The sequence below is a fragment of the Oryctolagus cuniculus genome, chromosome 18 (genome assembly GCF_051225735.1).
Source record: "Oryctolagus cuniculus isolate XC-2025 breed Fujian yellow rabbit chromosome 18, ASM5122573v1, whole genome shotgun sequence".
NCBI lineage: Eukaryota > Metazoa > Chordata > Mammalia > Lagomorpha > Leporidae > Oryctolagus > Oryctolagus cuniculus.
The window spans coordinates 66,607,911-66,620,871 of record NC_142884.1 but is presented as its reverse complement, the minus strand read 5'-3'; the positions used below and the strand labels follow the sequence as shown (position 1 = coordinate 66,620,871).

At 56.1% G+C, this 12,961-nt stretch overlaps 1 protein-coding gene across 13 annotated transcripts in view; it reads left to right on the top strand.

The window, feature by feature from the left end:
- IL34 (interleukin 34) overlaps positions 1-12,961 on the top strand; it is a 61,554-nt gene that overhangs the window by 47,393 nt on the left and 1,200 nt on the right. For 3 of the 13 annotated variants that reach the window (XM_070062746.2, XM_070062747.2, XM_070062748.2), the window contains exons 2-6: positions 1,405-1,811; positions 7,061-7,194; positions 7,953-8,030; positions 8,252-8,413; positions 12,681-12,816. In XM_070062746.2, the coding sequence (XP_069918847.1) occupies positions 1,784-1,811; positions 7,061-7,194; positions 7,953-8,030; positions 8,252-8,413; positions 12,681-12,816 (538 nt within the window). In that variant the 5' untranslated portion in view covers positions 1,405-1,783. Of the gene's footprint in view, positions 1-1,404; positions 1,812-7,060; positions 7,195-7,952; positions 8,031-8,251; positions 8,414-12,680; positions 12,822-12,961 lie in introns of all 13 variants that reach the window. The other 10 variants (XM_070062752.2, XM_070062754.2, XM_070062753.2 and 7 more) reach the window with 7 other exon arrangements.

Below are 12,961 nucleotides of genomic sequence, written 5' to 3'. Positions count from 1 at the left end.
TGGGTCTCCCACGCCAGTTCAGGGGCCCAAGGACTTGGACCATCTTCTACTGCTTTCCTAGGCCATAGCGGAGAGCTGGATCAGAAGTGGAGTAGCCGGGACTTGAACTAGTGTCCACATGTGATGCCAGCACTGCAGGCAGTGGCTTTACCCTCTATACCACAGCGCCGGCCCCAAACAATGAAAAAATTTTTTAGCATAAGTATGTCCCACCTAATATTTGGGATATACTTATACTAAAAAAGTATTTGTGGCTGGTGCTGTGGTGTAGCAGGTAAAGCTGCTGCCTGCAGTGCCAGCATCCCATATGGGTGCCAGTTCAAGTCCTGGCTGCTCCACTTCTGATCCAGCTCTCTGCTGTGGCCTGGGAAAGCAGAAGAAGATGGCCCAAGTCCTTGGGCCCCTGCACCCATGTGGGAGACCTGGAAGAAGCTCCTGCTTCCTGGCTTCAGATCAGTTCAGCTCTGGCCGTTGTGGTCATTTGGGGAGTGAACCAGTGGATGGAAGACCAATCTCTCTGGTTCTGCTTCTCTCTGTAACTATGTCTTTCAAATAAATAAAATAAATCTTAAAAAAAAAAAAAAAAACCAAGACCTTGGGTCCTTGCACCCATGTGGGAGACCCCGAAGAAGCTCCTGGCTCCTGGCTTCTGACTGACGCAAGCTTTAGCCATTGTGGAAAATGGGAAGTGAACCAGTGGTTGGAAGACCTCTCTCTCTCTCTTTGCCTGTCTGTAACTCTGTTTCAAATAAATAAATCTTTAAAAATAAAAGTATTCATTACACCCTTATACTAACAACACTAAAAAAAGCATGTTTTTCTGAAACTCATAGTTAATTGGACACACGGTATTTTACCAGGCAGCCCTACTAACAGAGGAAATGGATTTGGGTTAATAGAAGAGTACTTTAAAAAGTTCATGGGAAAATGCAGTTAAGAGATAAGTTTATTTTGGTACAAAAAAAAATCCTGCAATCCGTGTATTCTTTTCATAATACACATTTTCCGTGAGGTTTTTGAAGTGCCCGGGTGTGAGGATGGAACTCAGCGTGGAGGTTAAGTGGAGGGTGGGTGAATCATCAGCCTCCGCTTTACCAAGTTCCCTGCACCTGGTCACTCCTGGAATCCCACCTCCTCCAGGCAGCCCCCTTGATGTGTGAGCTCCCACTGCATTCCTTGATCTGCTTTTGTTCAGGCCCACGGCTGGCTGCCAAAGGCGTCATCAGGACTCACTGCTGGGCTGGGCAGCCAGCGTTTCCTGTGTATGTCCCCTGGGGCCAGGGCAGAGGGTCCCGCTGCCAGCGGTGGGTGCAGCCCGCGCCAGGGATGCTCCAAGCCTCGCTGATGGCTGAGTGGCAGTGCTGCTCTTACATAATCGGCTTCTCTCCCCCTTTCTCTCTCCAGAGCCAGATTTCACACTGAGCAGCTGCAGTCGGAGGAATCAGAGAAAGCGCCACCCAGCCCCAGATTCCAAGGGCCTGCTGGGCCTCTCCTCTTCCTCCTCCTCTGCAAGGAAGACCCCGAGGCCGCTGTGTCAGGCCAGCTCCTGGGCTGTCATGGGCCTGGCTGCAGCCACGCCCCGGCTGCCCTCCCCGCTGCGAGGCAGATAGGGTGGCTGCCTGCCCAGGAGCACTTGCCCGCTGCCTGGCTGCACCCTTGGGCCAGCCCTTGCTGACTTGGTGGCCACTGTCACTCACCTGAGGCCATGTAGGCCCTGCCCGGGCCTCTGTGGACACAGCGCCGCCGACAGCGCCTCTGCTCTCAGGGGAGCCAGCACACCACCATGCCCCGGGGAATCGCCTGGCTGCGCTGTGAGTACTGGGGTTCCCCAGGGACCTGACCTCCCCTCCCCTACTACCTGCCCCCCACCCCCACCCCCTGGGCTTTGGCCCAGAGCCAGGCTCTGCCGTAACTACAGCAACCAGGGTATTCTTGCTGGTGAGAAGTTGAGATGCTTCCCAGTGTGGCTGCAGGTGTCCTTGGGGACTCCCATGGCTGCCCTGTGCCCTGCCTGACCCCAGGCTCAGCTGGGCAAGCTGGGCGCAAGGCTCGGGCTGGGTGGGCACGGTCGGTGGGGTGGTCTCAGGGACAGGGTGGGTGGCTCACCTTTTCAGAGGCGCTGGTTCTGGGGAGTGAGTGCTCCAGGGACCGGCAGCAGAGAGAGGGTTTCCGCTTCCCTGGGTGTGGCCAGCAGGGGTGGGTGGAGGCTCCAGAAATAGCCAGGGACCCAGGTGCTTGGAAGAGCAGCCCTGTCCCTTCACCCTTCCCTCCGCAGCACAGCACACTGCAAAGCAGTGTTGTGGCAGAAAGAGAAATAAGTTGAAACAAGGACAGAAAAAAACAGAGAAGGATCTGGAAACCCCTCTTGCCTGCTGGGTGGGAGGCCAGACCGAGAGCCCTTCAGCATCTAAGATGTAGTGTAATGGCCTCAAATTCAACATGTTTTTCTGGTGCCTCCCATGTGCACACTGGAGAGTCACTGCCCTGACAGCGGCGGCCTCGTGTGCCTTGTGCCCTGTCTCCCATGCCTAGCACGCGTCAGGTGCTCAGGACCTGTGTGCTGGGGCTCATGAGTCTAGGGGGCTGGAGCCTGCGGGGGATTCAGAGAAGAGCAGGGCCCACCCCTCGTCCTTGTGGAGGGAGACACCCCAGCCACACCCAGCATCCTGGAAGCTTCCAGGTCACGTGTGGGGGAGCCGCCAGGTGAAGTGGCCTGGAAGGCAGGGCAGGTGGACATGCGGCGCTGAGGACGGAGTTCCAGGCCGGCAGACCATGCGCAGAGGCTCAGCGGTGGGACTGGGAGAGGCCGGGTGGGAAAGCTGGTTTGGACCCAGGTGATGGAGGCCTTGAGAGCCAGGCAGTGAATGCTGGCTTCACCGCACCAGAGGGCAGCGAGCTCTGGAGGCCTCGTGGGCTGCGGGGAGGGGCTGTGGCTTGGGCTTCTGGCTGCCGGTCAGTGCATCTGGCGGGAATCGGCGTGAGGGTCCGTTCCTGAGTGGAAGTGAGAGTGACGGGCGTGGTAGCAGACAGCTCCAGGAGGGGAGCGTAGGACTTGACAAGGACTGATGGGGAGGTGCAAGAGGGGGAGGGGCCGCAGGGCGGGGCAGGGCAGGGGTTGCCTGGGAGAGGGGCTGGGGAACATTACCCTTGCATAGACCTCCCATAGAACAACAAAATCCTCTCACAGTGCTGGAGGGCACAAGTCTGCAATGAGGGGGTGCACAGGACCCCACTCCTGCTGAAGGCTCTGGGGAGGAGGCTTCCTTGCCTTTCCCAGCTCCTGGTGGCCCCTGGCTTCCCTTGGCGTGAGCCTGCATCCCTCCCACCTTTAGCCCTAGCTGCACCTGGCTTTTCCCTCCGAGTCTCCGTGTCCTCTGCTCCTCTCACGAGGACATCAGTCACGAGATCTGAGGCCCCTCCCTAAACCTGGCAGCATCTGGCCTTGAGGTCTTTCCCACAATCACATCTGCAAGGATCCCCATGAATGGGACAGGGCGGGGCTTGCCCCTCAGGGCACTGCACAGGCTCGGATGTGGCTGCAGGGCTCACGGTGCCGGTGCCAAACCTCATTTGTCACTGCTCAGAGGGCATCTGGGGAGGGCACACGTTCCCCACCCGCTCTGCCGGGAGCCAGGAAAGGGGCTCCTGCCTCACTGACCCCCTCAGCGTCTACTTCGGCCTTGCAGGTTCCTCGCCGTGGAGGGCAGGGTCCGGGCTGGTGGGGAAGCGTGGCCTGGTGGCCGTGGCTGTGCTGTCCCCGCCTGCTCCCCTGTTTCTCCAGGTGAAGGTAGCAGAGAAGCAGCTCAAGCTGAGAGGCGATGGTTGGACTGTGGACTTCGAGGGAGGCTGCCGGCTGCGGGGAGGGCAGGGCTTCAGGGTGGCCCTTGTGCCCTCCCATGCCAGGCTGCGCTGCCGCTCCTGTCTCAGGACCACAGTGGCCAGACCCTGGAGGCCGCCAAGGGCGGCTAGGGTAGGGCTTGGGTGTGGAGTGGGCAGCCTTGGCCACTGCCACATGGAAAAGAAGACCCCGTGTGGACAGAGACATTGGTTTTTAAAGTAAAGATGGAAATTTGGATTTTTCTGTGAAATCTCCATGGACCAGGTGTGGCCCTTGGGACACCAGCTTGTAACATTTGCTCTAGGCCCATAGCTCTCAAAGGGCCGGTCCCGGGCCAGCAGCCACAGCTTCACCTGGGCGCTTGGGGGAAAGGCAAACGCGGCAGCTTTGTGTCCCAGAACTGCTAATTGGAGGCCCTGGGTGGGGCCGGCCAATCTGTGCCTTACCCACTCCCCGGGGGGTTCAGGTAGAGGGGCCATGGCCCAGTTGACTTGACCACGGTGTGGGCAGCGCTGTTAGGGTGTTCATCCCGCTGAGGACAAAGCTGTTCACTCAAGGCATTATGTGAATGTGGCTGGTGGTGCTGGAGACGGAGATCTGTGGGCGTCTGTGTCAGGGATGGGGAAGAGACCCTGCTGGTGGCGGCAAAGGGTCTTGGTGAGGCTTTGGAAGAGGTCTCAAATATTATGGGATGCCCAGGACAGGGCTGAAGGGGAGCAAAACCCCAGAGGCAGAACAACCCTGGCCTGTGGGGTTGTGAACCCATCGGGGAACTTCCTGGCTCCCAGGGCACCCAGCAAGCAAGCAGATGTTGAGAGTGCACATCTGCTCAGCTTGTGTCTCTGTTCCTCGGGCCCGATCCTGTGTCAAGGGCATGGGAAGGCAGGGTGGGATGCACACTTGCAGAAGATGGGGCTCTGCAGCGGGGGAGGGCTGCCTGGCTGCAGCCGCACCAAGCACAAGGCCCTGAGGGGCCTGAGCACCCAAGGTGAAGGCCGTGGGGTCCAGCAGGGGCAAGGCCGGTCAACAGGACTGAGCAGGGCAGGGCTGGAGGAGGAGGCGAGGCAGCGCCGGCCAACAGGTTATGTGGCCCTGGCCACTGGGGGTGCAAGGATAAGTGAGTCGGAGAGAGCCCAGCCCGGAATTCAATTCCTTCTCGTAACCAAGAGTGGATCAGTGCAGTAGTGACTCGGCCAGCCTGGCTGTCCTTGCAAAAAATTAAAAAGTGTTGAGTAGTGGGGATAATAGTTGCTTCTGACTCTAGTTGTGACAGATGCTGATAGTAGAACATAAAAAATGTCCTATAATCTGTAAAGCTCCTAAACATCTCCCGTAGAGATTTAGTATTTTCCTTTCCATGGCATTTCCCAAGCACACAGGTGTATCATTAACAAAATTCTAGGCAGGCTGTGTTCGCAGCAGATACAGTGTTGAATTCGGCTTTTAAAAAGCTTCCCTCGTGTTTTTCTTACCATATGAACACATCACGAGCATTCTCTGACAAGGTGATTTTTAGGGATCGTCTAGGTCATCTACAGATTTTCACCGTTATAAACAGCATGTTGCAGTGTCAGTCTTTACTCACAAATATTTCATTTCATTTCTTTTTCTTTTTCTTTTTTTTTTTGACAGGCAGAGTGGACAGTGAGAGAGAGAGAGAGAGAGACAGAGAGAAAGGTCTTCCTTTTTGCCGTTGGTTCACCCTCCAATGGCCACCACGGCCGGTGCGCTGCGGCTGGTGCACCGCACTGATCCGATGGCAGGAGCAAGGTGCTTCTTCCTGGTCTCCCATGGGGTGCAGGGCCCAAGCACCTGGGCCATCCTCCACTGCACTCCCGGGCCACAGCAGAGAGCTGGCCTGGAAGAGGGGCAACCGGGACAGAATCCGGCACCCCGACCGGGACTAGAACCCGGTGTGCCGGCGTCGCAGGTGGAGGATTAGCCTAGTGAGCCGCGGCGCCAGCCCACAAATCTTTCATTTCTATCTCTTTTTTTTGTTTTGTTTTCCTTCTGATTTATTCCTAGAAATGAGTCCAGTGGGTCAAAGGCTGTGGGCGTTTGTAAGGCTTAGTTGGTTGCAGGGTGTGGACATCATTAAGTCCATTAATAACAAAATCGCTTTCCAAGATGAGAGCACCTGCCTGACCACTTTGCCAGCATTAAGTGCTATTAAAAGAAACATGGGGGCAGGGGGCAGGGGGCAGGGGGCAGGGGGCAGGGGGCAGGGGGCAGGGGGCAGAGGGCAGGGGCAGGGGGCAGGGGGCAGGGGCCAGGGAGGAGCGTCGTGAACCTTGTGGTGCAGCAGCGTAAGCCGAGGTGTGAGACACTCATATCCCATATGAGAGTGCCTATCCAGCTTCCTGCTAACGCATCCTGGAAGGCAGCAGATGATGGCCCAAGTGCTTGGGCCCCTGCCACCCATGTGGGAGCCCTGGATGGAGCTCCAAGCTCTTGACTGTGGGCTGGCCCAACCTTGGCTGTTGCAGGCATTTGGGGAGTAAACCAACAGCTGGAAGAACAATCTCTGTCTCTCTCTCGGTCTCTGTTGCTCTGCCTTTTAAGTAGACAAATGGATGAAAGAATGAGTCAATAAATATTTGAAAAAAAAAAAAACTACATCAAACCTTTCCATTCTGATGGATGAAAAATGTCTTCTGATTGTTTGAAGGCTGATTTATCTTATGAATGAGGTTGATTTGGGGGTGCATCTTGCCCTCTGGTTCTTTCTACTCTGGTCCACTTGACCCTTATTCATAGCTGTGAATCCTCAGATGGTTTCTGTTTGTGCAGGTTTGCAGAAGTCCCAAAGGCTGTTTTTGAGGTCATAGTGCCCCTGAGTGGTAAAAGCTGGTACTGTTTGCAGGAAGCAGCGTCTGTGGGATCTGCTTGGCCGGCCTGAGCCACCAAACTGGTGCAGTGAATTGGGAGGGATGCCAAGGTTAGACAGAGCAGGGAAGAAAGCAACTTAGATTAACAAAGAGTCATGGCAACCCGAATCCACATCTGAACCCCTGGATGGAAAATGCAGCCACAGGCTTTGAAAATACGTCCCCTATTCCAGGGCCGAGGCTGCCCTGGAAGGGGTTGGGCACGAGGGGGAGGGGACGGGAGGCTGTCCTGGTAAGCACGTTCCAGATTGGGCTGGGAGTGCTGGTGGCAGCCCTCGGGGGTGTGGGACCCAGTGTTGGGTGCTCACGAGCTCTTGTCGCGTGTGGTCTGCAGATCTTGGGATCCTCCTGGGCATGGTCTTGGGGAACAAGGGCTTGGAGGTGTGGCCCTTGACTGACAGCAAGGACTGCACCGTCACCGGCTTCCTGCGGGACAAGCTGCAGTACAGGAACCGGCTTCAGTACATGGTAACCACACGGCACCAGCTCAGCCCCAGAACCCAGGCCTTGGGGCTCACCTGTGGTGGGGCCCTGGACATCCAGGACCCCTCCTCCTTGGGCCTGTGTCAGCCCCAAGCTTACTACCATGGCTCCCTTCACTGCCTTTCTCCAACCCGCACCCCAAGTGCCAGCTCTGCATGTCCTGACCCCTCCTGCCATCCATAGGGCTTCCACCCCTTCTTCTTGACCTGACCTTTGGCCCCACCTTCTCATGGCATTCACCCTGAGACCAAGGAAGGGACTCGAGGAACCCTTGGGAGAATCCCAGGCACTTATTAGCTGGGAAAATCAGATCAAGGACTTGGCACGTTGAGATTCCCCCAGCATGCTCTGTGCAGTTATTCTTGTTAATAGCTTCGTTGAGATAGCATCGCGTGCCATGCAGTTCTCCCACGTAGGGACACGGCCCCGTGCTGTCCTGCATGCTTGCAGAGCTGTGTGCTGCCGCCACCACGATGTTCTGAAAGTAGCATGTCCTCTTCCTGGGTCTGAAGCAACGCGGGGTCTGTGTGCTTTGTTTCCCCCGTGTCCCAGAGGCGCGCGGGCTGAGCTGTCTTTGTCCCTCCTGGGAGCCAGGCAGCCCCTCTCACCAGAGGACCACCTCTGCCACCCAGGGCTGGGCCTGGGCTCCTCCCCTGGCCCATCAACATTCACCTGGGAGTGCAGGGGAGCCTGCCTGGGCCACTTCCGCCTGTGACCTCGCGGTGTGTCCTTGTGGCTCCTAGAAACACTACTTCCCCATCAACTACAGGATCGGCGTGCCTTACGAGGGGGTGCTGAGAATCGCCAACATCACCAGGCTGGTGAGGAGCCCCGTGACCGCCATGGGCCCCAGCCTGGGAGACCTGGGTGGGTGGGGGTGCTAGCCACCGGCTTTTCCCCAGCCCCTCCAACAGGCCGGTGCTTGGCTCAGGCCCCGGGTTGCCCGCCATCCACAATGGACGCCTGTGGCCTGCTCCCCACGCAGGGGCAGGTCCCGGGGCAGGGGTCAGGGGGTTCCAGTGGTTTCTCCTGTCCCCTGCAGCAGAGGGCCCGGGTAAGCGAGCGGGAGCTGCGGTATCTGTGGGTCCTGGTGAGTCTCAGCGCTGCCGAGTCGGTGCAGGAAGTGTTGCTCGAGGGCCACCCATCCTGGAAGTACCTGCAGGAGGTGCAGACGCTGCTGCTGAACGTCCAGCAGGACCTCCTGGTGAGCGGGCCTGTGTGCGCACGCGTGCATGTGGGTCCGAGGGCTCTGGCCTAGGGAGGTGATTAGGTTGGAGGGAGGGGTTGGACAGGTCTGGACGGGCATGCAGGAGAGAGGTGGGAGGGCTGCCGGGGGCGGGGAGGGCAGGCTGGGACCAGGACATCCCCTGAAACTCTGTTCCAGGCCGTGTCTCTCACCCCAGTTCCTGGGTCACCGAGCAAACTCTCTGGTTCTTTTCGGGGAGGGGCAGGAGGGAAGATGAGGGGGCGCTCAGGATTTTTAGGGCCGTGAATTAGGCTGTAAAATACGCTAATGGTGGATACACAGCTTCACCCATTCATCTAAACCCACAGAAGTATACAACACCGAGAGTAAAGCTAATGTGAGCTTATGGACTTGAGTTACTTCTTAAAATTTTTTTTAAAGATTTATTTATTTGAAGCAGAGTTACACTAGAGAGAAGAAGAGGCAGAGAGAGGTCTTCTATCCTGCTGGTTACTCCCCAGTTGGCCACAATGGCCTGAGCTGCACCAATCCAAAGCCAGGAGCCAGGAGCTTCTTCTGGGTCTCCCATGCGGGTGCAGGGGCCCAAGGTCTTGGGCTATCTTGTTCTACTTTCCCAGGCCATAGCAGAGAGCTGAATCAGAAGAGGAGCAGCTGGGACTTGAACCAGTGCCCATGTTGCATGCTGGCACTGCAGGTGGCAGTTTTACTCGCTACGCCACAGTGCTGGCCCCTTGAGTTACTTTTAACATTTACTTAGTTTAGAAAAAAAGGCTGCCCCTTCCACCCCCCGACCACTGCCTTCCCCAGGCTCATGGACTTGACCTCTAAAACGTCTGAGTCATTGAAAAGTAAAGTAACAGGAGCATCGGGGGCCGTGCAGGCTGTGGGTGTGCCCACGGGTCCTTCTCATACCCCCATCTTGCTCCTTGGGACCTGAGATGCACCTGCTGTCCCTCTGTGTCAGCTGCCTGGCTTGGTTCAGCCCAGCCATGGAAGTACCCACTGAGTTTCCGAAGATGAAAGGGCTTAGGGACCGGCAAGTGTTTATGCAGCTGCCTAGAACTTCCCCAGGATGGGACTGGAGGGGAGGCTCTGGGTCCCACAGGGCTCGCAGGCCCAGCTATTTCCCTGGTGGCTCTCTTGTGCCCATGGGCAAGATGGGTTGTTAAATTGGCCTGGGGGGAGGGACTTTTCCATGCTCATTTCTGGCTCTGGCAGATTCTGAGGCACTGAGGGTGGGAGGTGAGGTGCCCAAGCCTGGATTCTCTCTGTCAAAATTGTTGCATATCTGGCTATTTCTCGTTCACACTGAGCTGGTTTTTAAATCTCTCTTCTATTGACTCAGCTTTTAAAATGGATTTAACTTATTGGAACAAGCATTTGGTGCAGTGGGTAAGTCACTGCTTGGGATGCCCATATCCCATACCAGAGTGCCTGGGTAGTGTCTCGGCTCTACTTCCAATCCAACTTCCTGCTAATACGTGCCCTGGGAGGCAGCAGGTGACAGTTAAATTTTTTTGGTCCCTGTCAACTACATGGGAGACTTGAAATGGGTTCTGGGCTCATGGCTGTTGCAGGCATTTGGGGAATGAACCAGTGGATGGAAGATCTCTGTATTTCAAGCAAAATTAAAAAAAAAAAAAAAAAAGAGAGAGAGAGATGGATTTAAGTTTGGAGAAACTAAGCTTCTCAAAGGTAGTAGAGGGGCCGGCGCTGCGGCTCACTTGGCTAATCCTCCGCCAGCGGCACTGGCACCCAGGGTTCTAGTCCCAGTTAGGGTGCCGGATTCTGTCCCGGTTGCTCCTCTTCCAGGCCAGCTCTCTGCTGTGGCCAGGAAGTGCAGTGGAGGATGACCCAAGTGCTTGGGCCCTGCACCCCATGGGAGACCAGGATAAGTACCTGACTCTTGCCATCGGATTAGCGCGGTGTGCCGGCCGCAGCGCGCCAGCCACAGCGGCCATTGGAGGGTGAACCAACAGCAAAGGAAGACCTTTCTCTCTGTCTCTGTCTAACTCTGCCTGTCAAAAAAAAAAAAAAAAAAAAAAAAAAAGCAGTGGAGAGGGTCCAGCCTGGGACTGGACGCGGGGCTCCAGCTGCAGCTGGTTCCACGACCTGACCTTGGATGAGTCACTTTACTTTTGGGCTTTGGATCCGTCTCTCCCTTGTAAAGGGAAAGCGTTGAGATGAAGCCTGAAATCTTCCCCAGTGTTAAAACTCTGATCTGACGATTTCATTCTAACTCTCTGCATTCCGGGTTGTGTTGTTCCTGTGCCACATTTTCCTCCTTGGTTTCATTATACTCCCTTAAAACCAAAATGAAATATGGGGGCTGGCACTGTGCCATAGCGGGTACCTGTGATGCCACCTCTGATGCCGGTGATCCCATGTGGGCACCAGTTGGAGTCCTGGCTGCTCCACTTCCAATCCAGCTCCCTGCTAGTGCTCCTGGGAAAGCAGCGGAAGATAGCCCAAGTGCTGGGGCCCCTGCACCCATTTGGGAGACCTGGAAGAAGCTCTGGCTCCTGGCTTTGGTCTGGCCCAGCTCTGGCCATTGCAGCCATTTGAGGAGTGACTCAGCAGGAGGAAAATCTCTCTTTCTCTGTCTCTCCCTCTCTCTGTAGCTCTTCCATAAAAATAAAATAAATATTTAAATATTCATCTAAAAAAAAAAACAAAATGAATTAAAAATGAGGTCCTAGATGGAGATGGTGGGGGCTATGCTGGGAGAGAGCAACTTAGACAATTACATTCGCTGTTTAAAATTTATTTACTTGAGAGGCAGAGAGAGAGAGAGATCTCATCTGCTGGTTCACTCCCCGAATACCTGCAATGGCAGGGGCTGGGTGGGGGCTGCAGTCAGGAGCTAGGAATGCACTCCAGGTCTCTCACCTGGGTGGCAGGGACCCGAGTACTTGAGCCATCACCTCCTGGCTCCCAGGCGCACTATAGCAGGAAGCTGGAAGTCAGGAGCAGGAGCCTGGAATTGAACTCGGATGCTCTTAACCACTAGGCCACACAGTTGCCCCTTGACCGTTTTTATGTGTGCGATTCAGTGGCATTAATTACACTTACAGGGTTGGTCAGGGCCATTGGTTTCTAGACCATTTCCATCACTCTAAACAGGAACTCTGGAGCCATACAGCAGTCACATGCCTCATTTCCCACCTCTCCGCACACGCTGGTGGCCTGTCATCAGCTTTTATTTATTTCTTAAATATTTATTTATTTATTTGCAAGAGTTAGAGAGAGAGCAAGAGCGAGAGTGAGAGCGATTTTCTGTCCTCTGGTTCACTCCTCAAATGGCTGTGATGGCCAGAGCTCGGTCAGTCTGAAGCCAGGAGCTTCTTCTGGGTCTCCCATGTGGGGCCCAAGGATTTGAATCATCTTCTGCTTCCCTAGACAGATTAGCAAAGAGCTGGGTCAGAAGTGGAGCAGCTGAGACTCAAACTGGTGCTCACGTGGGATGGTGGCATCACCGGCGGTGGCTCCACCCGCTACGCCACAATGCCGGCCCCGGTCATCTGCTAAAAAAAAAAAAAAAAAAAAAGATTTGAAAGGCAGAATGACAGAAAATGATAGACAGAATGAAATCTTCTACCCACTGGTTCACTCCACAAATGGCTGCAACAGCTAGAACCATGCCAGGTCGAAGCCAGGAGCCTGGAGTTTCTTCCTGGTCTCCCACATAGGTGCAGGGGCCATGTTCTGCTTGCCCAGGTGCATGAGCAGGGAGCTGGATTGGAAGTGGAGCAGCCGGGAATCAAACTGGCACCCACATGGGATGCTGGCGCTGCAGGTGGTGGCTTAACCCGTTACCGCACAGTGCCAGCCCCTGAGCTTGGTGCTGGACACTGCCCTCCCTGTGGCTCTTGTGCCCAGTCCTTCATGAGGGTCTGCTTGAGTGCTTTGACTTCGATGGAGATCGTAGCTTCCTCAAGGACAGGCGGGGGGTGGGGGGGGCGCCTCGTGGTGGGTGGTCGGTCATAGCCGGGACGCCTCCTCTTCCTCCCTGTTCTGGCCTGCATCCTGTGGTCATTCTACAAAGAATGGGAAGGCAGAGTAATCCGTGTTGTGGTTGGGCAAGGGACGGCAACTGGGATCCTCCCTGCACTTGCAGGGAGAGGAGGGGTTGAAACAGCCCACAGGCCGTGGTCACAGGCAGCCTCGGGCTTCTTCCACGACTCAGGTGGCTGCGGGGTCGGCCCCACGGTTGGCCTGTGGTGTGACCTCTCCTCACTGCCCTGATCTGTTTCCTCGCTTCCAGGATGTGGAGGTCAGCCCCAAGGTGGAGGCAGTGCTGTCGCTCCTGAACGCCCCGGGGCTGAGCCTCAAGCTGGTGCGGCCCAAAGCCCTGCTGGACAACTGCTTCCGGGTCATGGAGCTGCTCTACTGCTCTTGCTGTAAGGTGCCCCCTGCGGGTGGGGCCGGGCTCGGGTCAGCGGACACACCTGGGCCCTCTGGGCTTACCCTCCGCTCCCGGGATGAGGCCCACTTCCGGAAGCCGTGCTGGGTCTCTGGGAGGTGGGAGCCGAGCGTGTCTATCCT